Source organism: Typopeltis vanoorti, chromosome 16 (assembly GCF_054136105.1).
Source record: "Typopeltis vanoorti isolate ZY-2024b chromosome 16, IOZ_Tvanoo_1.0, whole genome shotgun sequence".
Classification (NCBI taxonomy): domain Eukaryota; kingdom Metazoa; phylum Arthropoda; class Arachnida; order Uropygi; family Thelyphonidae; genus Typopeltis; species Typopeltis vanoorti.
The window spans coordinates 44,188,552-44,215,997 of record NC_143564.1 but is presented as its reverse complement, the minus strand read 5'-3'; the positions used below and the strand labels follow the sequence as shown (position 1 = coordinate 44,215,997).

General features: G+C 35.1%; 1 protein-coding gene across 1 annotated transcript in view; it reads left to right on the top strand.

The window, feature by feature from the left end:
- The window catches only part of LOC150097981 (splicing factor YJU2), a 135,449-nt gene that overhangs the window by 7,287 nt on the left and 100,716 nt on the right, over positions 1-27,446 (top strand). The window contains exons 2-3 of the mRNA XM_090406410.1: positions 13,927-14,027; positions 19,911-20,055. Of these exons, the coding sequence (XP_090262536.1) occupies positions 13,927-14,027; positions 19,911-20,055 (246 nt within the window). The remainder of the gene's footprint in view (positions 1-13,926; positions 14,028-19,910; positions 20,056-27,446) is intronic.

The window sequence follows — 27,446 nt, the reverse complement described above, 5'->3', positions numbered from 1 at the left end:
AACAGTTGGCACTCTTTTCTCGACCACATAAAATTCGTGAATAGTTCTTCTTATAATGTCTACATCAAAATCATTCAAAGCTACGGTTTCGATGGTTTTCTTTACTCTGGCGCTTTTTTTTGTAGGAGATTTAAATTTTGGCTTACCTTCACCTTTTGATTCCCTACGAATTCTTTTAACAGTTGACCCCGATACGCCCGCAATTGCACTTGCATGTTTTATGACTTGAGAAAGGGGAACAAGGAGATATTCTTTTTCGCAGAATGTCAGCACATTATTCAATATTCTTTTGCAAGAGCTACTGAAACGTTTAACAACAGAACTTGTTGATTGTACTGGATCCATCATACAAATTAATAATAAAAAAATAAGGCAAAAAAGCGACAACAAAAATCAAGCTGGTACTAGTACAGCGACAGACAAGAAAGCACATGATTTCGCATGTTGATGACCAATTCGTACATCCTTCATTTCTTTCTCCTCTTCAGCATGAATCGACTATTCTTGGCAAAATGCCAAGGAGAGATCTACAAACGGTGGGCGATTTATAATAATAATAAGGGAATGGAATTTCTAGAATTCTTGAGGGACAAATGTCTTAGGCAACATGTAGTAGAAGGAACACGAGGTTCAAGAGTTTTGTATTTGGTCATATGGCATCAGAAGAGCTGATTATAACTGAGATGGCATCTCTACCCCCCCCCCCCCCCAGTTGGAGAGAGTGACCATGTAGTTTTGACTTGGAAGATGAATAGATATGCAGGAGTATGAGAGTATCAAAGAGAAATGTATGTGGAATTATAAGGCAGGTGATTATAATAGCCTTAGATATCAACTTGGAGGAGTTCCATGGAGGGAGGAATTGGAAGGGTGAGATATCATTAGTGCTTGGGAAATTGTGAAGGAATATTTGTTAGCACAGTAGCAAGCTGTATATCATGAGTGAAAAAAGAGACCACAATTTGGTGTATAAGAGAAGTGGATGACAAACAATATCAAACAAGCACTGCAGGTAAAAACAAGGCTATGGAAGAGATATAAGGAGAGGGGTTGAAAGCAGATGCATGAAGAATATAAGAGTCAGGCCAGGAGAGTGACTAGTATGGTAAGGAAGGCAAAACTAGAATATAAGAAGATAGGCCCTGAGATCCAAAGAAAATCCTAAGGAATTTTTTAGCTATGTGGCCAGTAGGAGAAATGATTGTGGAAGAATGACAGTGTTGGATAAAAATGGAAATAGATTGATTGATGCAAAGTGGAGTTGTTCAGTGAACACTTTATTGGAATATTTCATCCTGGAGAAGTAAGTTTTAAGACTAGATGGATTGGTATCGTTCAAGGTTTAGAAGTGCAAGAGGAGCATGCGTTTCAGATATTAAGTACTCTGGTGGATGTCAATAAAGTAGTGGGACTAGATGGAATTTTGCCATAGGTTTTGAGAGAAAATGCTAAAGAACTGACAGCTGCAATGTGCCAGAGAACTGACCTGGCTTTTCAGTAGAAGTCTGGCCAAGGGAGAGGTACCCAAGGAGGGTAAGATAGTGGCACTGCATAAGGGTGGTAGCAGACTGGAAATGTCAAATTATAGACCAGTTTGTGTTTCATCAGTAGTTAAGATCTTGGAGAAATTAGTGAGGGACCATATACAGTGTTGGGCAGATGAGGGTAATGTTATCTTTGAGAGTCAATGTGGATTTGTTAAGAGGTGCTCTTTCTTTAGTAATATTCATTAATTTTTTTTTTTTTTTTTTTTTTTTTTTTCCCCGTATGGTGATTCAACGGCCATGAGCCACTTTTACAGGGAGGTACGGCACTACCTCAATCCCCTCTATTTTTATCCAGGCTCGGGACCTGCATAGCTGACAATTCAGACCTATGCTGGAGGGATTGTTTTAAGTATTCTTGACTGTATTCGTGTGTGTTCACGGGGCTGATTTGCCTGCTTGCAGGATGAAAAACCCCATATAAACTGAGTGAAAAACCCTGCTGTTCACGCCCAGGACTGGCTAACTTGGCTATGGCTGAGGAAGATCCTTAAGCTCCTCATGTCATCGATGGGAATCGAACCTAGGACACTCCTACCCCAGGCATATGGTTGCGAAGCACATAGCCACTATGCTAATCGTGCGGACTTTAGTAATATGATTGCCTTTTATAATAAAGTGACAAGAGTGGTTGATGAAGGAAAGGCACATTCTGCCATTTTTCTGGATTTTACAAAGGCATTTGACAGGTATCACATGATAAGCTGATATTTTAGTTGCAGCACATGGGTTAGGTTAGGATAGGATTCAGGATTGGCTATCTGATAGGTATCAGAGAGTTGTGTATGGAGGAGCAATATCAAGGAAGCAGAAGGTTACAAATGGGTTCCCACAGGGCTCAGTACTGGGACTTGTATTATTTAACCTTTATATCATTGACATTGCCAGTGGATTGAAGGGGGATATTCTGAAGCTGGGAAGGGTTATTAGTAATAGTGCAGATTTGGTAGCCCTGCAAGAGGATTTGAATAAACTGAACAGATGGGCAAATGAATGGGGGATGTCATTTTAATACAGCTGAATGTAAAGTCTTGAAATTTGGGATACATCATTGGGATGTCACATACTCTGTTGGAGGAAGTAGGGGAGGCAAGGAATCTGGGGGTGATGATTGATAGAAATCCTTAATTCAGGGAACATATTGCCAAGGTGGTGAAGGTAACCCAGAGGATTACTGCAATACTGAGAAGGACGCTAACCTGCAGAGATAAGAGTTGTCATTCCATTGTATAAAACCCTGATCAGACCACACTTGGACTATTGTTCTCAAATTTGGTTTCCAGGATTTGAAGAGAATAAATTAACCGTAGGAAGGGTTTAGAGGCAGATAACAAAAATGGTATCAGGACTGTTGTGAAGACAGGCTGAGGGAATGTGTACTGCAGAGTTTGAAAGATAGAAGAAGGAGAGGTGATATGATTGAGACTTTTAAACTGTTGAGAGGTAGTTACAGGGTTGATAATGGGGAGTTCTTTTGTTTGGTGGAACAGGTGATAGGAGCGAGGACAAGGGGTCATTCCTAGAAGTTGTGAGCAAGAGGGTAAAGAGTGGTTTCTTTGTGTGGAGGGTGGTTAAACCATGAAATGTGTTGTCTGATAGAGTAGCTAGAGCACTAATGGTCACTGTGTTCAAGTGGTATGATGTTTTCTAGTATGGGCCTCCCATGGAGGTCTTTTGACCTCATGGAGGCCTAAATCATAATAATAATTACTAGATCATCTGCATATATCTGTGATTGGTCTTCCATTGACTTTTACTCCTTTTGTTGAGGACAATGCTTCTTTAATGAGTTCTTGGATAAAAATGTTAAAAAGGCATGGAGAGAGTGGGCATCCTTGCATTACTCCTCTTTTGATTTCAAGTTTTTTTGTTTGTGATATTTGTATATTGAACTACTATGCTTGTATTCTGAGAGTAGTTTGAAATAAATCTTAGTATTTCAAAGTTTAGATTTTTCTTTGTTAATTTAATTAAGTTAAGGGATATTATATCCCATATTGTTTCTTAGCTGAATAAGAAACTCAAAGAGTTTCATGCCGAATATAGAAACTATATAAAGTTCAGCGATTCCAAGCGTAAGCAAATACCTGGATAATGCAGCACCTGGCCCATTTGGTAGTGCAAACTGAGGCAACTCATAGTAAGGGTGGAGCAAGATCCGATCACTATTCTTGGTATTTACCCATAATGTGAACTTAGCTCCTAGGAGCTGTATTACTGTTCTACATTTGAGAGAAAGTCACTACCCAGACCGGTTTCAACCTTTATTGAGGTCTCATCAGTGAGTAGGTAGACCTAGTTAATACCAAGTTTGTAGTGAACAGAACTTGCATCCCTTCTATGAGAATTGCCAAGAAGGTGTCCTAACCCATTTGGTAGTGCAAACTGAGGCAACTCATAGTAAGGGTGGAGCAAGCTCCGATCACTATTCTTGGTATTTACCCATGGACACCTTCTTGGCAATTCTTGGAATCGCTGAACTTTATATAGTTTCTATATTCGGCATGAAACTCTGAGTTTCTTATTCGGCTAAGAAACAATATGGGATGTACCCTTAACTTAAATAAGTTTATGTCGCCGAATTGAAGCCGTTGGCTCTTCATATAATTAGTAATTTCTTTATTAATATTTGAATAAGTTTTCCTCTGTTGATAGCATCAAATACTTGTTTAAAATCCACAAAACAGCAATGAAGATTTCTCCCACTTGTCCTTTGCAATTTTGGCCAGACATGAAGAGTAAAGATATGATCATTGTTGACTTGTTTTTTCTAAATGCAGCTTGTTCTTTTATTAGCTGTTTGTAAATGTTATTTAGATGATTCTGTATTATTTTTACAAAGGTTTTGTAAGTGGTAAAGAAGAGTAATTGGTCTATAATTGTTACATCTTTGAACATCACCTTGTTTATATGTAGGCAAGATTTTGCTTATTTTCCTATCATTTGGGATAGTCTCAGTTAAAAGAATGTTATTGAAAAGTTTGGTTAGTTGTTTAATTAGATCAAGTCCACCATTGTTATTGAGCTTTGAGAAAATTTCACCATTTCCAGGTGCTTTTGATGATTTCATTTGATTCAGTGAAAGGATTACTTCCTCTGTGATTATGGGTGCTGTATCTTTATTGCACCCATTTATTTTAAAGCTTTTATCTTTAAAAATATTACAGAAGTAATTGTACCAAATGTGTTTCATTTCTCTAATATTTCTAGCTATCTTGTCATGCAAATCTGTCATGGTGAGAGGTAAAGGAATTGGTTTTTGGTAATCTTTAACTGTAGGGTAGGAAAATTTGGAATCATGATGTGAGTAGGCTTCTGTACATTTGTTTACTTTCAGCCAATTTATTTTTGCAGTTTGGCTCATCCTGTCTAGTTGGTTTTGTAGTCTTCTGTAATATATTCTGTTTTGGTCATTATATAGTTTATTCAGATGTTCATTGGTCTGTCATTTCTGCTCCAATAATCTCTTTATCTCAGGTATTATCTAGTGATTATTTGGTTTAATTGTTTGTTTGAAAAATAATTTTTCAAACAAACAATTAAAGGTGTGCATACCTAGGACAATGCAACATTTGTAACACTGCTCTTTCCCCTTTTCTTCTCTTCAAATGAGGTGTTCTAGCATACATACATGGCAATACTTACTATTGTAATTTTTTTTTTTTTTATGTAGGAAGTGTCTTCCTTTCATACTGATAGATTGGTGATTCGGTTATGCACATCTCATTTTAATGGTTGATCTTGGTGTTCGTAAGTTTTAAAAACGTATGAGTGTCAGTTGAAAATCTGCAAGTATTTTTCCTACTTTTAATTTGTATAGTGCGTGAAAATTTAGAACATTTATATACAGAAGGTGAAAAATAAATTTTCTGCATCATTTTCAGCCACGGATTACTTTATCTGGATGTTGTAAAACACACAAACATGTAAAGATAAGAAGATTAATGCAGACATTCAGCAGAATTATATCAACTGTTCCCATATCCTTATTGTAATCTGTTATACAATGGGGACTTCATTATTGCATAATTGGTCAGTCTTTCTTGATTTTATGCAGTTTTCATGATTTCTGGTCAACATTCACACTTCATACTGTTTTTTTACTTTCCTGGGAAGACACAGAGCATGTGACACATCATCTTGGAAATTTCTTCTGGTATATGCAGATGTATACAGAGAAGTATTTTAGTTGAACTAATGACATTAACAATGTAGTTCACACCAGCCTGTGAAATTCACATGTTTAAAAGCGTTGGTCTACTGTTAGGAGTGAAAGATATACAGGAGGTTTATTTCGCATCGGTATGTGAAATCAGTATTATGTACTGATTTTTACACACTGATGTGAAATAACTGTTTAAGACATAGGTACATGCTACCTTTTACTGTTATCATATTATGAAGAACAGTGGCATTGAACATGGTAACTGAAAATTGAAAATATTCAGCTTGACCCTTTATGAGGATATTATACTCATAAGTAAATCAGTAGTCTTCAGCTCAGGTGAGTAACTCCTGAAATAAATTTGGTAAAATCAGAAATAATTAAAAAATAAATAAACTATGAAAATGGGCAGAACAGGAAGAACAGTAATGATGGAGAATTAGTAGAACACTATGGAAATAGAGAATAGAAAAAGCAAAGTTGATATGTGGAATTATAGGACTGGTTCGTAAGACAAGCTCAGGAGATTGCTTAGATCATTGCCATGGCATGTAAAACTGCAAGGCTGGATACTGATAGTGCATGGGAAGTGGTAAAGGAGTGTTTGAGGGAGGTAATGGCAGACTGCATAACCTGGAGTCAGGAGATTAACTCAAGTGGGAGTTAAATGGATGAATAACATCATCAAGATGGAGCTGCAGAAAAAGAAACAATTGTGGAGGGAATTTAAGGAGAAAGGTGACCTGTAGGCACATGAACAGTACAAGGCACAGGCCAGATGGGTAACAAGTGTGGTAAGAAAGGCAAAAGTAGATTATGAAAGGAAATTCACAATGCAGGCTAAAGAGAATCTCAAACAGTTCTTTTGATATGCTGCAAGTAAAAGAAAGAATGCATATTAAGCGGCTCCGTAGTGCAATTGAAAGAATGACAGTAGTTGCACTCTTCGATTGGAAAAGGCCTAAGTTCAGTTCTCATCATGACGGGAGGAATCTTTATGTGGGTTTTTTTCAATTGAAGGTGACTTAATTGATCTTATATGGAGGTAGCAGGATTTTTTCTCCCGGAAATTCTGGTTTTTCATCCTGCATACAGACAAATCGGCCTTCAGGACACACGCAATTTACAGACAAAAAATACTAGTGGTGGTGGGCAGTAGATGGTGGTTGTGTAGATGATGGTGACAGATGGTAGAGACTAAGTGTTGTAGAGTAGGTACCCTCCAGTGGTGGCCAGTGAAATTTTAAGTGGGGTGCTGCATATACAAAAAAAAAAAAAAAAACACTTTTTTTTTCCTAATCAGTAACGATTTATTAATAAATAAATTTACATATTAAAAATTACTTTATTAAAAATATTTCATCCTCACCACGAACAAACACCAATAATAAAAGTTTCATATCAATAGCAATGACAAGTGCAAACGAATATCAGTGTTAGATCGCAGTGCATTTGTTTTGTGTAATGATGATTGAAAAAATACAATTCTTTTCATATTTTCAACAGTGACACTCGTCATAATTCAGCCTTGTATCTATCTATAATAAATAAATAATTATATGTTATTTTAACAAAATAAAATAAGATTTACAAAAAAATAGTTCACCACGAACACACGGCAATAATAAATGTTTCATATCTCACAGAAATAACGAGTGCAGGCATAAGATACACTGCCCAAGCGGCAGTGTATCTAATGACGTAACGTGCAACGACAGCAAATGAATATCGCCGTTAGATTGCAGTGCATTTGTTTCGTGTAACGATAATTAAAAAAATATTATTCTTTTCATATTTTCAACAGTGACACTCGTCATAATTCAGTCTTGTATCAATAATAAATAATTGTTATTTTAACAAAAAAATAAAATTTACAAAAAATAGTTCACCACGCACACGCACCAATAATAAACGTTTCATATCTCACAGAAATAAGGCGCGTAAGTATACTAAAAATACACTGCCGTTTGAGCAGTTACAGTTGGGAATGACAATGTGCAATGACAAGAGCAAACGAATATCGGCGTTAGATGGCAGTGCATTTGTTTCATAATCTAAAGCGTTATTCGAACAATTCCAATTATTAACTATTCAATCAATTTCAAAACATAAGCTGTAACCTTTAACACGTTGTACTGCATTTATATAATGTTGTAAGCATTGTTATTATTTATAAACACAAACAAAATTTAATTTTTTCAATCCTTGGGGGTGCTGCAGTGTCACAGTCCTTATGTACGGGCCGCCACTGGTGCCCTCTCTCGATGAGTCTTTGGACTTCTTGGAGGTGTCACGAAATAATAATAATAATAATAATACAACAGAATGATTTTAACGAATGTTGATGGTAGGGAGGTAACTAAATCAATCGAAATAGTAGAATTACTAAGTGAACACTTTGCAAGAATATCATCCAAATGGCGATATTGTAGGAATGAGAGAGCCAATGGCTTATGTGGGACCTGAGGTAATGAAATGGAGGTGAATAGCGGGTGAGTTAATCTAAGTGTCAGCTCTGGGTTAGTCCCAAGGGGGATGGAAATAGGGAAAATAGTTCCGTTGCATAAAGGAGGCTCCAAGACTGATGTAGCAAATTACCGAACGATCAGCATATCAGGAGTCATGTCAAAGTATTGGAGAAGTTGGTCAAGAGCAAAATACAGGAATGGATAGATGGAAATGGGATATTGTATGGGGGCAGCATGGGTTTTTGAAGGATTGATCACGGCTCAGTAACTTGCTCACATTTTATAATACAGTGACAGCTAAGTTGGCTAAAGCTAATGGGTTACATTGATATTGCTGGACTTTGCAAAGGCCTTTGACAAGGATACTACATGGAATTCTAATCAGTAAACTACAGCACATGGGGCTGGATATAGGGTTGGTGAGATGGATAGGAGGGCAGTTGATGGAGAGATATCAGAGTAATTTATTCAGGAGTAGAGTCCAAAAGTAGGTCTGTGGCTAGTGCTGAGCTGCAGGATTCTGTTCTTGGATTACTACTGTTTAATTCATTCGTTAACGATATAGGAAAGGATCTGAGAGGCACTGTTCATATTTGCTGATGATGCAAAATTGAGAAGAGCAATAATTAATATACGTCAGAATTTTGTAGGATGATTTGGATGGGTTGGAAGACTGGGCAAAGGAGAATGGATGTCAGTTTAATGTGGCAAAGTGTAAGGTTATGCATTTTGGGGTGAAAAGATTATCAGCTGTATACCACATTCCTGGAACTGTATTCCAGGAATGTGGTGTACAGCAGAGACAAGCAGGTTATTGTTCCTCTTTATCGAGCCTTGATAAGACCCCATCTTAACTACTGCATGCAGATCTGGGTGCCAGGGTTTCTTGGTGATGGGGAGGAGGTGGAGAGGATCCAGAGGCAAGTGACCAAGATGGTTTTATTTTTTTTGGATTTAATTATAATAAAGTTTATTTTTGGATTTAAGTGACGTCTTGTACAGAATTTTGTCGATGGTATTTTGGCTGTAACCATTTTTAGGAAGGTATTGCTGATAACTTTTAATTCATCTTTTAAGTGCTTGTTCATTAGAGCAAATCATCAAATCCTGTTTTTTAGTGTATTAATGACCTCTAATTTTTGTGTTGGATGATGGTGGTAGGAGTTTGTGCATATATTGGCCAGTATGTGTCAGTTTCCGGTAAACAGTGAAGGAAAGACTGCCAGAAGGAAGACATGCAACAAGTGTATCTATCATCATTCCTCCTTACTCCTATTCATGAGACTTTGCAATTTACATTCTCTCAATCTGTCCTCATACTTCACATTTCAAAGACCACTGACTGCCTTTATGAATCTTCTCTGGATCCTTTCTAATATATCCTCATTACCATGAAAACCCAGTGACTAAATCTCTGCACAGTAATACATGTGAGGCCTGATCAAGGCCTTATACAATGGTACCATAATGTTACTCTTTATTTCTGCATGTCAGGATCCTCTGCATCATTGCCATTATCCGATGTGAAATCTTCACAACTTGTGCAGTGTGGCCCCTGAATTACAGGTCCCTGTCCATCAGCACTCCCAGATCTCTCATCTCTTCTACCTCCTTTAAAGTTTCTCCACCAAGTGTATACTTTGCATCCCATCGTTGCTTAACAAATTTCAAAACCTTAGACTTTGCAACATTCAGCCGATAGTTCCATTTACCTGCCCATTCATGCAATCTATTCAAGTCTTCCTGTAATGCCATAGCATCTGCATTGCTCCCTTCAATTTTCCATCATCTGCAAACAGCTACATATCACCAGTTAAGTCCATCCCAATATCATTAATATACAAATTGACCAGCAATGGTCCCAAAATTAACCCTTGCAGCCCACCACTAGTGACCTTCCTCTTTCAGGATACTGCACCCCATTATACAACTTTCTGATACCTGACAGCCAGTCACTGATCCAACTTAGAAGTCTATTATCCAATCCCATCTGTTAAAATTTATTTAACAGCTTGTTCTGTGGCAGTCTGTCAAATGTTTTTGCAAAATTCAAGTACACCACTGTATATACCTGTCTCTTGTTACAGTACATAAGTTAGTAAAACATGATCTCCCTTTCACAAACCCATGCTGATAACCACAGAGAATATGCTGTTATCAAATGAGTTGATAACAGCATATTAACAGTTGTTAATATGCTGTTATCAACTCATTTCTATATTTTACTTGTCCCAAATCTCTCTAGCACCTTCACCACAACTCCAGATATACAGATTGGCCTATAATTTGTAGCCACAGTCTTATCACCACCTTTGTGCAGTGGAGCAATTTTAACTTCTTTCCACCCTTGGAACCTGTGCTGTTGTAAGCCTTATTAAACGTGTCCACCAATGCTATTGCCAATTCCATGGAACATTCCCTTAAGATGCATAGTGATATGTCATGAAATCCTTTCGTCTTATTGACATCAAGGTTATTTATTTCCTCAAATACCTCCTTCTCTGTCATAATTAAGCTATCCTCTCCTATGTCCTCTACACTCAAGTTACTCATGATTTCACCCTGATGAGAATGAAACACCATCATCATTCTTCCTTTTTACTTGCCACATATCTTAAAAACTCTAGGGTTTTTCTTTGCCTGTCTTGTCCATTTTACACCTACTTTATTCAGCCTTTTGATCTTTGGAATACATTCACACATTGATACTGCTGTGTATTTCTTTGTCAGTTTCCTTAGCAGCATTTTTTCCTTACTGCTCAACTCCTCATTCCATGCTATAGCTTCAAGCTGTTTCCTAAGCTTGTTGTAATCACCAGCCTTGTACTTTCACATATATTGTTTCCTCACAGAAGTCTGCATATGGCTAGCCACAACCCAGGTGATCACCTCATGATTACGTCTCACCAACTGGAAAGTGTGAAACCCCTCTTGCAATTACATCCTGTAATGAAATGATCAGATCTAAAACTCTCGATCCTTCATGCCCTCCTTTACCTACTGCCTGAGATAGTTGTCTCTCTCAAGAAATCGAATTGATTTTCCTTATTCCCAAATGCAATCTCTTCATTCCAATCTATACTTCCATAATTAAAATTACCCATAATATTTACCCTTCCTTTTTTCACTAATCCCAGTTGTTTATACATTTCTTCATCACTGCCTTCCATTCTCTGGCCTATAGCAACATCCAGCTAAATATGTTTTCCTGTCAACCTCCACCTCACATCACACTTCTTCGTAACCATTGCTACTATTTCCCTCTCTCATGTCTACATTATGTGGACTTAATTCCCCTGCTATCATCAGCAGCACTCACCCCACCCCTCCTTCTTGCTCTTTCTATCCAAGTGTGTATAAAGCATCCCTTTTGTGGATCCCAAATTTTAAAATCTTACATTTAGTTGCATTAAACTGACATACCCATGCCTTTTTCCACCCTTCCATCTTATTCAAATCTGCTTGAAAGCCAAAACATACTTTACTGAAACTTGACTGAACATTACTGAAACTGGCAACCACCATGTTGAATATAATCGCTACAAGTGGGGACAATACTGAGATCATAAAATCCTATCTAAATACTAAACAAATACCACACAATTATACAAAACAAAGTCACCAGTTTGAATAGTGCAAACTTAAATACCAGTTCGAAATAAACAATATCTTTCCTTACTACTAATACTTATCTTTTTTAACAGCTCTCGTCACTCATTGCATCCATCTTTGCTCACATGCACATTAATTGGGGGGGGGATAAACTTATAAACTAATTAAAAAAAATCAGTGCATCTATATTTTTTGTTTTAAAACATTTTTTATAAAGTAAATTATTCAGCATGCTTCGGTTGAATATTTTTTGCTTTGGCCAAATTATAGAATGAAGAAAGATTAGAAAAAATATCTGTAACAATACTTCACCTATGTAACCACATAAAATGCAAAAATAAAAAGAACCATCCTTATTTCGTTACTGAACATACAACACTGTGTGTGTGTGCGTGCGCGTTTCTATATATATATATATATATATATATATATACACACACAGTAAAACCCCGTTTTTGCGTTCCCTCAATTTACGTTTTCCTGCCATTTACATCATTTTCCGTTGGTCCCATCTTAAGGCCTATTCTTACAATATATTGTTTTCCTGCCATTAACAACTTGATGTGGACGTTATTTCCCGTGCTTTGCGTTTTTTTCTCGGGTGGCAATACTGATTTTTGAATCAATTTCTGCGGAAATCTGTGCATTTCTGTTCCCAGATGGCATTGCTTTTGGCTGTAGTTTTGTTTCTGCCATCACGGTGATTAGCACGCTTGCAGCAGTAATGTAGTGATGAGCAATTCCATGATTTTTCAATCACAGTACGAATTGATATTGCAGAATTTCTGCTACGCAATTTAGCATGTGAAAATTGCTTTCAAGTTGCGGTGGTGAATTATCCATGTTAGTAACATGGAGAAAAAAGACAGAAAAATATATTTCGGTAGAAGAAAAGATGGCAATTCTGTGACGTGTGTTCATGCCGGAACACACATGTGCATTTAGCAAAAGATCTTGGACTCTCCATTCCACTTTAAACACGATAGTAAAAAACAGGTCAAGCATTGAACTCAATGCAAAACAATCTGGCACTATGTCAAAAAAACAAAAACAATCAACAATTAAAGATTTTCTTAAATAGATAAATGTAAGTAATTGTAAATTCATTTATTTTCAGTTATTAAATTTTGTAATCTAGTATGTAGACTTACATACTAGCATCTTTTAGCCTTTTTTTAATCTTTTTTTACATTTCCTGCTATTTACACTTTTTTCCATCAGTCCTCTGAAAAGTGTAAAAAAGGGATTTTGCTGTATATAGAAACTTGGTAAAGTTTTGAAAAATTACCAGAGCTTATGAGAATGCAACCCATGGCATCGGAGTTGCCTTAGCTTGCAATAATTAAGACATGAACCTCTGATGTGCTGTGGATCACCACACACAAAGTAACAGAAATTGAGGCTTAATCCTACACCAAATTGGTCTGCTTTCAACTAGCATTGTTCCAACATGTATACAGTAATTAATTTAACCTTTTATTGCCATTCTGGGTAGTGACCCTCTCATAATGCACAGCATTATGCATGTGCATTATGAGAGGGTCACTAAGAGGGACACATAAGCTTCCTTCCAAAAGGAAGCTTATGCTTTGCATTATGGGATACTAAGGCAGTTGATGCTGTGCCTCTATATACAAGTGGCATAGTCATAAAATTCTTCTCATGCAAACTTCGTTTGCGTATAGTAAGGATTTAACAAGAATATAAATTCTGGGCAAGTATAATTTATTTAGTTTACTTAGTTACTGTGTTATATTTCTTTCAACATTTTTTGATAAAAACTGTCATTTATAAAGATTTTTTTCAGTTATGTTTGGTTACTGCTGTGTTCAGGCAGATATTGCATCCAAATGATCTCACAGACTGCAGGTTGGAAAGCACTACCTTTTTAAAGTATGCTGCATTCAAATTATTTTTACAAGTTGACACTGTTGACAAGTAAAGAACTTCTAATTAGTGCATTACATATTTAGAAAAATAAATGTGTGAATGTGGCCATGCCATTTTAAACAGGATTTTAATTTTTAAATTTTATTCATCTCATTCTTGATTAGTAGACATTTCTTGGAAATAAATTGAAATAATACTAATAAAAAATATATGATTATCTGAATTTTTGTTTGTTATTGAAATTTAGAAATATTATCCTCCTGATTTTGATCCGTCTAAAATCCCAAGGCTTAGACTTCCAAAAGATAGACAATATATTGTTCGTTTGATGGCACCATGTAATATGAGGTAACTGTTTTTGTATGGTATTCTCATTAGAAATTATTAATAATCAGTAGCTCAGCATATTATTAAAACTGTCACACACATATAATATTCATCCATTTTGTTTTGCTATAAAACTGTGATGACCTTTTATTGTTTTGTAAAAAAAAGAAAGAAAATTATTAGTGTTGATATGATAAAAACAAATTATTGAATGATATTTTATAATAAATTAATGACTTAAAAATTTAATGAAATAATACCAGTCTGTCACACAAGACACTGGTATTAATTTTTATTGTAGGAAGGAAAATGTGATATGAATCTTAGCAGATTTATTTTTTACATAATAAATCAAAGGTAGATAGAATATGAAACATGTAGCCACAGTAAAAGATTTACTGAAAAATTTGGCAGCACCAAATGTTTTTTTACTGAAAATAAGAGTATATAATTGTAAAATGAAAAAACCATTTAAATAGAATATATTTAAATTAATCTATTAAAGGTCAAATGCTGCAAGCTAGAAAAATAATATCAAATAACTTAATAATCATAGTGTCATTTTCATAATATTCTCATACTTAGTAAAAAAAAAAAAAAAAAAAAAAAAAAAAAACCTGTTTAATTCTTTGGTATTGCTTTCCTTGTTGTGTGCCTTTAGTGATTACCTGGTTGTTTTTATTGTCTCTGTATTCTTCCTCATTTAAATTCCTTGTTCATGCAACATTGATGTACTGTTCTTTTTAATATGAAATATTTGTTGCTTAATTTTTTAATAAATCTTTTTTGAAACATGTTTGTGTTTCAGACTTTGAGTATATCACAGTTCCACTAAAGACGAATTTTCAAAACATGCAAATTAGACCGCGTTATGCATCACTTGGTCAAGCGCCAAATTGATGTTTTTGGAAAAAACATCAGTTTAGCATTTGATCAAAAGGAACTTATTCCATCAGGTGTTTAGTTGTTTGAAACAAAACTGCGAAAATATAGACTCCTGCTCAATCTCAATTATTTTATAGGTCGGTTATATTATTATACATCGGATGGCAAACTAATCTCCAAAACATCGATTTGGCGCTTGGTCAAGTGATGCATAACGTGGTCCATTATTAGAAAAACCTCAGTTTTACAAGGTAACCTTTGTTCTTTCATATCCTTCCTTAAAAATGTCATGAAATGAACATTTATTCTTACATTTGCTAGAATGTAGTGAAGATATTTCAATCTTCTATATTTCAGCTTGAAAAATAAGATGTGTGTAAAGAGATTGAAGGCATTGGAGAGTTTTCCTCTATACTCCTCCTTTGGCTAATTACTTGACAATTAAGTTACCTGGAGTATATACTTGTGTAAGTATAGAGGACCTGACTGCAGGCCACTATAAGGAATCAAAAATTGACTGTTGTGTGTATTACTAAAAAATAATTAGTAACAACCATTTTCTGATTTTGAGTAAGTCATTTCTGACTACAGAATGATGATCTACTGAATATTGTTTTTTTTTTTTTGGACTCTAGAACAGTCAATAGCTCACTACTGATTAAAAAAAAAAAAAAAACGCTTAACCAGAAATTTGATGAATTGGATTATAAACAGAAATCTACCTTTTGGCCCCTCCTGCCAACAAGTGGGTAGGAAGCATCTCTTGTTTTCTGATTTTGAGTAAGTCATTTCTGACTACAGAATGATGATCTACTGAATATTGTTTTTTTTTTTTTTGGACTCTAGAACAGTCAATAGCTCACTACTGATTAAAAAAAAAAAAACGCTTAACCAGAAATTTGATGAATTGGATTATAAACAGAAATCTACCTTTTGGCCCCTCCTGCCAACAAGTGGGTAGGAAGCATCTCTGGATTGATCACTGACTTCCGTTGAGACTGAAGTTCTCACTAAAGTACATAATTTTCCTGTGGTACTGAAACACCTTTCATATTTAGATTTTAGCCTTTACAATCTGTTGAGTTTACTGCTAATAGGCTTTATTTTGAAGTTTCTTCTTCATTGTTTTAAGCCAGGCTACTTTCATCGGCAATTACTGTGCACTTATCTGCCATTTAAATGGAACGACCATTTAATTGTTTTGAAAGCTGATGAGAGGGAAGTTGTAATAGCAATTTTCTTTTCGAAACAAATTGAGAGAAAAATTGCCCTTATTCTGCAGAGAGATACTGAGATATCTGCATAATCATACCAAAACTCATAAAGTAACCAAATAATTTTCCTTGCAGTTATAAGCTGGTACAATACCACTGCAAAGAAACTAATTACGTATCTTGAGAACTCCTTATTTATGTAGTCTGCTGGCAATTCACAAAGAACGCTGCCTGGAACCATGTCATCTCTCCTGCATATAGAGTATCACATTTATTAAGTGCACATATTGAATATTGAAGATCATTTATTAAAAATTTTGCACTTTCTCGATCTTTTCAGAGAAGTGTGCAAAGATATTGCCCTTCAGCCTTCTGATTATTCTGGTCAGTTTTGACATCTGTTTACAAAATATCCTTTTTGGATAACTGTTGCTTGTTATCTGCAGACATTCTTCCTAATGTAGTGAAGATATTTCAATTTCTTATGTATTTAGATAATTTCAGCCTGAAAAATAAAATGTGTAGAGATGGAAGACATTGCCATGGGAGTTCCTCTGTACTCTTTCTATTGGCTAATTAATTTTTAAATTATCTGTCAGATACCTTGTTTTTTAGCATTCATCTCTGGCCTGCTAAGTCTGCTACATAATCTCTCTCTCTGGCCTCATTTTGAAATTAATCCCCCCCCCCCCCCCACACACACAAAAAGTCTTTATGAATTCAGTTTACTATGGAAAAACTTGACTTCAGGGAGTTTACTGTTCTTAAACATCCTGCTTTCCTATACAGCCTTCATACAGAAAAGCCGAATATCTGGTCACAGATAATGACATCCATTGAATGTCTCATATATGAAGTGCCTCCAGTCCATAGCCTGTGACATTAATTTTGATGTAGCTGACATCCTAACCAAATGCAAACCTCCCAAAGGAGATTTGGTAAAATATTGCTTATAAGCAATATATCACCAAAAGAAATGAAAGCCTTAAAAGCTGTACAATAACAAGAATATTATTATAACTAAGACAAAGGTAACAACACTACTCTGATAATGAATCAAACAGAATGACAAAATGCACAATCTTCTACAAAATCATTCTATATACACAGTCAAAGGTCATGATCCTGCTAATACACAAAAGAATAAAGCTCATAAATCGCTGGGGGGAGAGTCACTTCTTGGCTGAAAGAAACTGTTAACGAACTTTAGTCTTTTTGTGTAAAGTTGCGCAGAATATATGGAGAACCAAAAATTCAGATAAGATACACCTTTATGCCTAATTGTTCACAGCATAAACAGTCCTACAAAACTTGCTAAGCATTTGACTAATTTACTAACCTCTCCAACTAACAGGTAATCCTTCCTCATTTGTAAAAACATCTCTTCATTTAAAAAGTATACTAAAAATTCTCTGGAATTCTCTGTAAACAGAGAATACCAGGGATCCATTAGGCGGGTATTTAATTAACATGTCTAGAGATTGTTGTCATTTTCTTTTTCTAATGTGAACTGGATCCTGGGGTGTTGATTGTTTAGGTGTGTTAAAAATATGTTGAGAACATCCAGGCCATGCAGCTGAATGTAGAACCACATTATCAACAAAACATAGTCGAACAGTGGGTCTATATGGGGCACAGTTTGGAGTTTTCTCTTCAAATGTTTCTATGGAGAAATTAGCTGGTGGAGGGGGGGGTATGGAGAGCATGTGGCAATCTCTTCTATTTTTTTGTAAAATTCTTCTTGCCAAATGAATTGTCAGAGTTGATAGTGAACTTATCAGGAGGAAATTCAGTTTGAATAAGATCTAAAGTGCCTTTAAGTGGGACATTGAAACTGACCATAATGTCAGTGTGTTGGAGTGCAAGTTGAAATTGAAGCTTTCTAGGCAGCTGAATAGATTAGTTTTTCTAAAATGCTCCTGGAACAATGTCATCCCTAATTGTGTTAAATTGAAGCACCAGTTTAATTCACCAATGGCTTTGCATATACAGATGTACTAGCTCTGACCTTTTCAGTCAGATTCATTTGCACTGACTTGGGAGCATCATACTGCTCAGATTTATACCGGCTACAAACACGACTCATTATGTGGCATGATGTACCTTACCCATTGGAGGAGGGGGTCCACCAACTTCTTTCCAAGCAGTGTGTGTGTGTTATATATATAGTTAACTTTTACCATATAAACTAGTTCATAGACTACTGGAATAGAGCGAATTTCTTTGCTATAACAATGCAGCATTGCACTTATGGACTTTTTTTTTGCTCAGAAGCTTTTATTAATTTATTATAGAGAATTAATTTTTTTACTAATGGTATTTGCCTTAGTGAGAGTTAACTGTAGGTAAAAGGAGAAGATAAATGGAGCCCTTTAGCTCCCCAGCATTAAATCACCCATACAGAATTAAAGTACTTCCTGCTGCATTCTTACAATGCACATCTTGATATTATATACTTTCTATTCTCAGTTTTTGGTGGCATTTAGCAAAATGCCTGCATGTTTTCTGTAGATGTCTGTTTCCCAATTTGGTGATTCCTATGTTTCAGAAATTTCCTTTTATGGTTAATCTAAGAATGGTACAATATGAAGAATTGTCAGATTGATAAGTTCTATGTCGTTTGGCCATTATGAAGTCCTCAACTAACTTCCACCAGACTTTGGATTTTAGTGCTACTTGTGTAAGTGGCACCTCATCTGAACTCCATGTACAGGTTGGCAAGAGATTTGGCATAATAGTAAAGGTGAAAGAAGAAAAGTGACATTTATTCATAAAAGCTTAACTGAAGGGAAATCATCTATTACTGATGTCTGACATTAGTTTAACAAGTAATTAAGCTTTGTTTATTTAATTATTAATATATGTAGTAAATGTCTTATAGGAAATCTTACATTTATGCAAATAATGTTGTAGTTTTAAATTTATAATGATGTAAATTTTTCATGTAGTACTATCATATCCTGTACACCCCTCGAGGGTACATGGCAGGAATTTGATGATGATGATGATGTTGTAGTTTTAGTTAAATACTGAAAGCATTACTCCTGTCTTGATACTTTTAGACACTGCAGTTATAATTATGTGTTTCAGTACTTTGTAATGCAGTCGTTCTTAACCTTTTAGTGGTTGCATCCCCCTAAGTATCCTAAAATATTTTTGCGGCCCCTAGTTTCTAGTTACATAATAATAATTAAACTTTTTTTTAAAAAAAATAGTGATTTTACTTACTGATTATAATGACAAAAAAAAAAAAATCAGAAAACAGAAATCAACTTTACTTAAATATTACTGTAAAAACTTTAGGAAATTTATTTGGTTTAGGAAATCAAATAATGTTCTTTGTTTGCTCATTTTATAACGGTAAATTTTAAGAAATAACAAATTGGTATTAAAGTGCTGAATATTTTGAAAAGTAATTGCACTCAAGTAGCACTTAACAATGTGTTAAGTGCTACTTGAGTGCAATAAGTTCTGTGCATTCGTACTAGTATTGTTTAAAACTTCAGAGAATGACTTCTATCAGACGTTCACTCATCCAGTAGGCAGATGTCACAACTTGCAGTGTTGCAAGCAGCAAAAAGTCAACTTGTGGTGCCACCATAAAAGAAACTACTGCATTAAACTGCACAAGTTTGAAACAAAGTAATATAAAAAGCAAAAAATAATTATTTTAAGAGGTTTCAAAATTTTAAAAACTAGAAATGTATACATTTTTGGAACCCCCTAGGGAGACGCAACCCACTGGTTAAGAATCGCTGTTGTAACAGACTGCTTTTTTCATTTTTATGCGTATATTTTATAATAGGTGCAAAACTTGTGGTGAATATATATACAAAGGAAAGAAGTTCAATGCTCGCAAAGAAACAGTACAAAATGAAGAATATCTTGGTATCAAAATTTTTAGGTTTTATATCAAATGTCCCCGGTGCCTCTCAGAAATAACTTTCAAGGTAGCTATGATGTCAGTTTGAAAATATTAAGTTTTTGATAATATGCTGCATCTGAGCAATGACTGATTTGAATTTTTTTTAATAAAACTAGTTTACACAGTGAAATAATTCTTGAAAAAGCATCTAAAATTACTATTATATTTATGCAAGATTACTTTATATATCTATCTATTATTTGAAATTGCATCTCATAGATATTCTGTTCAAGATGTATGTTTATTATTTTTGCACTCATTTTGGATGTGTTACATTGTTTCTAAAACATTGACATTTTCCCTTAGAAATTTGGACATTTTCCCTGATCTCATTATTGCTTTTGAGATTTTGTTTTCTCCAGGTTTTTAGCATTTTTGGATACTATCTATATACATTCGCTGACCAAAATCTTAGTTATCCTTTGATAAGAGGAATCCATGTGAGACTAATGATGAGTCTGTTGTTCCCGATGCAGTACAGTATTGCAGTGCTATAGCATGGGTGATAAGAGCTATATCCTTGTCCCATGCAGTGTGTCCGAAGGGGTGCCATTTGGAGTCATGGAATCACTGACCAACATTTTTGGCATAGTGACAAATGCCACTCATATGAAGTGTCATATAGTTTTGTCACTCCCACCCATGAAAGATTGCAGATTTATAATACATTAGTACCCTGGATGAGCTAAGGACTTCCTTGCTTTTTAATATAATAATCCAGAAATGCTGCTTTAAAGATCAAATGTGGAAATTTTTCAAGCTAATTCAGGCCCCTCCAATAAATGGGATGATGGTCTCATACTTTCCAATGAAATTCATCTCCTGCTTGAAGACAATCACAGATATCCATACCTGTGGTGGAACTTGAATCTGCAGCTTGTTAGTTGGGGAGTGGGGACAAGTAACCACTTGGCCAACCAGATATAAATAACATATATATATATATATATATATATATATATATATATAACTGCAGGGAATGAAAAATTTCATGCTTGTTACTACTTAAGTGTTAGCCTTTGTAGAGTACCATGCTCACCTGTATATTATGTGATGCTTCTGTGAAGTCCCAGGACTCATTACAGGAGGTTGCTCCACACCAATACTTAATCCACTATCCACATTATGCATCTACCATTCACTAATGGTATTAATGTGTACTTGCGTGTATTCTCTGTCCCATTTGCTTGTGTGTGTTCAATTTTACACCTGTTCGACTTAAAAGCTTTTATTTATGTTATGAGTATTCTTTTCCTGTGTGACGGCTAAAGCTGAAGCATTTTTGTTAACTACTTATAAGTTTATTTATCAGTGTATGAGATATGAAGGAAAAAACTCATACATTTCATCAGTGATACATGACAGTATATAGTAAACAGAAAAAGTTTTCTCAGTCATCAGTTTCTCTTCAAGTGCTGATAACTGAAAACATGAAACACTTTTATGCTTTTTAGAATGAATATAAAGAAAGTATATAATTTAGAGAAAACATAAGTCTTCTTTCTCAATTCACAAAAAATTATAGTGATGCTTTTTTCTCAGTTGTCTAGGTTTTCATATCCTTAATGGTTCATGTTTTGCATATTTATCATTGGGTATGAAATAAGCCAATTACAGTGTGTCACAATTGGCTGATTCAGTACTTTTTTATATACGAGTGCTGCTGGTATTCATTCTATGCCAGCAGGAAAAATTGTGAATTATATTTTTTTATTTCATACTGTGATAATGTGCTGTTCTTATGCCAAAACCATTAAGTATGTAACACACAATTTATTAAGTATAAATTTATTGCACAAATATATAAAATTTAAGTGAAATGTATAATAAGCAAGGCTACCATATTTAGCTGACCAAATTGTATACTTACTGGCTTAAATTATAATGAAAAATGATGGTACAACATGACAGAAGTTCATGCCTGCTGAGGCATTGTCCATTTACGGCACACCCATTGTTTTCATTACCAGGTTGTTACCAGGACAAACAGCAAAATGTCAGCTGAAACAAATCCAAACTGAACATCAACAAAAATGAAGATTGGCACCATCAACATAATAAGCATCAATGGAAAAGAAATGGAACTGGTTGAATAATTGGATAAGTATCAGATCAGTGTAGTAGGTGTTACTGAAATAAAGAAAACGAACACAGATGGGATCTTTCTAACCATCAAATACAAGATGTTATATTCAGGGAAAAGGAGTAGCTATGGTATTCAACACTAAACATGAGGATAAACATCTTGAACAGCAGGCAGTATCAAGTAGAGTGATGTGGGCAGATATCGGAATGGGGAATTGAACAGTGAGACTTATTTGTGCCTGTGTCACAGAAGGCTCTACTAAGGAAGAAGTGGAGGAATTTTTTGAGACATTAGAGAAGGCAGCTAACAGTGAAAAAGTTTGGTTCTAGTTGGAGATCTAAACAGCAGAGAAGGAAATAATTATCACGTATATTGAAAAGTTTGGGGAAAATTTGGAGAAAAGAACAAACCTAATAATAATAATGGTAAATATCTGCTAGATTATCCTTGGGACAGGGACTAGTTATTACTAACACCATGTTCCAACATAAAAATATTAAAATATTCACATGGAGAAAAAAATGCACAGAATAAAAAGTCTTATTGACTTTTATTGTTCACAGTGATGTTTTCTCACTGGTTCAGGACACAAGCATACAGAGGATTTTAAATTGGAAGTGATCACTATTTAGTGTTGAGCAGGATAAAATTGAATTTCACATTGAAAAGAAGGGTGTTTACGGAAGTTTTGAAACAAATCAAAGTTGAACAGTTATTAGATGTGAACCATAGACTTGAATACATCATTATTCAAACAAAAATGAAAGAGTTTGAAAACAAGAACTAAACATTGAAGTATCAAACCCCTGAATAAAACATTGATTGATTCAGCCTGAGAAGTATGTGGTAATTCTATCTGCAAGGATAGCAAAATCAGAACTCCATGGTGGACTCTGGATGTTAGCATATTGAAAGTTCCTGAAAAGTAAGTCAGCTTGTGTTATCAGAAAGTACAGAGAAAAATGCAGGAAACCCAAACATGTAAAACTAAACAGAAGTCATGGGAAGACTTTGGTAACAACATAGAAAATAAATATCAGGAGTGTGGTAAAATATTTTTGAATCTATTGAAAAAGCTCAGAAATGAAGGAAAGAGTACTGTAAAAGGAACTAGTGATTATAAAGGAAGAATGAAAAATGAAGATATTCTAGATATCTGGAGTAATTACTTTGAAAGACTGTTAAATGAAACAAGTAGTGATAGCATGATGGTAATAAACACTAAACATGGATGCAATCAGTGATATATATCATTACTTAAAGCAGAAAAAGCTATTAAAAAAAAACCTGAAATGTGGAAAGGCAACTGGACTATATGATAAAAAATGCTCAAATATGAAGGTATAACAGTGTTACAGTATATATTAATAGCTGGAGATCTAAATGCTAGAGTTGGAAATAACCCAGTCCCCAATGTCATAGGAAAATATGGAGAACTTTGCATGAATAACAGTGGTTAAGAACTATTAGTTTCCTAACTTCTTTTCTTTCAATAATTTTACAATAACTAATACCTTTTTTCAGAAAAAAAAAAAAAAAGAAAAAAAATAGATATAAATATACTCGTAATGTCAGAGGGAACAAGATCTATAATTGATTATATCATTACTAATTAGAAACTAGTTCCATGTTTAAGAGATATACATGTTTACAGAGGAAATGAAATTTTTTTTTTTTCATTTCCTCTGTTGGCCCAGATAATTACATTTTTAAAATAGAAATACTAACAAAATGGAGAAAGGAAATAAGTAAGCAAAAACAAGAAATAGAACAAGTATCACATTAAAAGAGCAATATGTAAGAAAGTTTTAAAAAGAATTAAAATTGAGCAGCTTTTACAAATAAATGATAGATTTGATTATACAAAAATTATTGAAGAAAAAAAGGAAACAAATTGAACACAAGAACCAAACTTTGGAGTCCCAGTGGCAAACTCTGAAGAAGACAGACATTAATTCAGCTAGGGATGTATGTGGTTAAGTTGTTTGCAGGGATAGAAAAATAAGAATACCATGATGGACACAAGAAGTAAAAGAAGCAGTCCTAGAAAAGAAGGCGGCATATCCAAAGTTCCTAGCACATAAGTCGGCAGATGCCCAAAAAAAATACAGAGAAAAATGTAAGAGAGCTTAGTTGTATAAAAGTAGCTGAACAAAAGTCATGGTAAGCGTATGGAAAATAAATATCTGGAAGGTGATAAAATGTTCTGGAGGCTATTGAAGAAGCTTACAAATGGAGGAAAGAGAGTACAGGTATAACTCGTTATACGTGATCTCACTTTACGCACTTTCACTATAATGCGATTTTAAAAAGTTAATTTAAAATGCAATTTTGCGGTCACCCTGTGCGTGGTCACATGACTTTGTGCGTGCACTGCTTTGACAAGGCGGCATCGTGCTGTATGTCGGTCTCACAGAGGGTGTAGAACTAGTAAGCTCCATTGTTGGAGTCTTCTGCAACACAAACATTATGGGAAAAAAGAGGTAATTGTGATCAAAGTACTTCCAAGACTAAAAAAACAGAGAAAAGCTATAACAGTGGAAGAAAAATTGGAAGTTATAAAGAGGTATGAACGTAATGAGCTCACAGTCGACATAGACTACAGGAATTTCAGAATCAACTTTAAGAACAATAAGAAATCAAGCAGAGAAAATAACAGAAAGTTGTAAAAGTGCGATGAGAATGTTGACAACTAAGATAACACAGATAAGGGCACTAATTATGGAGAAATTGGAAAGGATGTTGGCCCAATGGATTGAACATGAAAATCAACATGCTGTTCTATTATCGACCTTGATTATCAAGGCTAAAGCGAAAAGTTTGTTTGATGATTTGAATGCTATAGATCCTGATCCTAAAGTGCAATCTTTTGCTGCAAGTGCTGTGTGGTTTGAATGTTTCAAGGTGCGACATGGATTCCATAATCTGAAGCTGACTGGCAAGGCTGCAGGAGCTGATGTTGTTGCTGCTGGGAACTTTCCAACAAAATTTCTAAGTGTTCAGGAACATAGTTATTTGCCTCAGCAAGTGTTCAATCTCAATAAAACGGGATTGTTCTGGAAGCGTATGCCTAGTAGAACATTTCTATTGGTGCAAGAAAAGAGGACCCCAGATTTTAAAGCTTCCAAGGACCGTCTCACTTTGCTGTTAGGAGGAAATGCATCTGGAGATCATAAAACTAAACCACTGATGGTTTATCACTCTGAAACCCCACGCGCACTCAAGGGTTACTCAAAGGAGGATTTGTCCGCCGTATGGCAGTCAAATATAAAAGCATGGATTACCGGAGCTGTGTTTGAGTTCTACTTTTGCAATGAACTACGTCTTGAATTGAAGGCTTATTGTGACAGGATAAATGTACCCTTCAAAATCCTTCTGCTTCTGGACAATGCACCAGGACATCCTCCAAGCATCACTGAAACTGATGAGAATATGAAAGTTATTTTTGTGCCTCCAAACACATCCCTTATTCAACCCATGGATCAGGGTATTATTGCAACTTTCAAGAGTTATCTCCACCGAACATTTTTGCAGCTAGTTCATGCTACGTGTGCTGTGGTGAAGATAAAATTTCAGTGAAAGAATTTTTGAAGAAATTATATAAAAATGGCAATTGACAACAGTGGAGAGGCATGGGCAGAAGTTAAGCAGTCCTGAATGAAGGGAGTTTGGAAGAAAATTTGGCCCGAACAGCTTTCAACAAAATAAATGACTAAATTTTTTAAACACATTGACAGTGCCATTAGAATAATTGAAGAAAATGATCCTAATGAGACTAGAAGGGCCAAAGTTGCAAGAGAAATTCAGAATTCTTTGACTTGCTACAAAGAACTTTATAGAGTGAGGAAGAATGCTGCCTGTCAGCTGAATCTTGACTGTTTCATTAAAAAAGTTGAAGATCATCAGCCTATCATCCCAGGGACTTCAAGAAAGCAAGAGAGTGATGATCCAGACTTACCAGATCCAGTCCATTCATTATCCGCTTGAAGACTGTCAGAATTATATAGTGTTTAGTTGTTTATGACATTGTATTAATTAAATAATTCATTCATTAAAATTTCTTTTGCTCACAGGTGTAGTTTTCATTTTTTTATCCTTCTGAAGAAACCCCTATCCTTCACCCATGCTAAATTCAACTTCTAATTTTACGCGATTATTTCATAGAACCAATTAATCGTGTAAAGCGAGGGACACCTGCACTGTAAAAGGAATCGAAGATGATAAAGTGACTTGAAAGCTGAAGATCAGGATATCCTAGATGACTGGAGTAATTACTTTGGAAGGCTGTTAAATGAACCAAGCAGTGACCCATGTTAGAAAATTTTCAAGAGGAATGCAAATAGAGTACATATCAACACTTAAGATAGAAAAAGCTGTAAAAAAATTTGAAATGTGGAAAGGCAGTTCAGGTAGATGATATTTGACCAGAAATGTTTAAGTATAGAGATATAAGTTTTGCAGTGGCTACACTGCATAATTCAGAGGACTTGGTCAGAAGATTGAATTCCTAATGATTGGAGTAGAGCTCTCATAGCACCCATCTATTAAAAAAAAAAAGGAAATGTAAAAATCAGAGGAATTTCTCTACTAAGTGTTCCAGATAAGATTTATGCAAGCATTCTTGAAAAGAGGTCGAGGAAGATTATGGAAGAGAAATTTGAAGAACAACAAGCTGGGTTCAGGCCAAATAGAGGTTGTCAAGATCAGATTTTCACTTTAAGACAAATAGTTGAGAAATCGTCAGAATGTAACAACGATCTGTATTTAAGTTTTGTAGATCTGGAAAAGGCATATGATAAGGTCAGGGAAAAAAAAATCAGCTAATGCCTTTTATTTCCTGTATAGGGAGTAGGCGAGGTCATTTTATCCTTATCTAACCTTTGGAGACTGAGTGGGCAGTTCAATCTCCATTGGTAGCCAATCGGAGATAAGCAGCATGCAGTGAAGAGATGGCCAACAACTGCTGCCATCTCATGGTACCTAACCCTACCATGATATTTTTAATGTCTGAAAATAATGTGGGTTCTACAGTTGATTTTCTTGAGTTTCTGGGAGAAAAAATCTACAAGAACCTCCAGAATATCTTGCCACCTTCATGATATTTATTTTCCATGTTCTTAGCAAAGTCTTCCCATGACTTTTGTTAAACTAGTTTTACAGAGTGTTTAGCTTTCTTAGATTGGTTTTCTTCAGGGCTTGCCACTGAATCTCCAAGATTTGGTACCTGTTCTCAAACTCTTCCATTTTTTCTTGAATAATGTTTGTGTATTTTAGTCTGCAATTCACATCTGAGAGCTGCTCTTATTCCCTTTAAAACTTTCTTACATGTT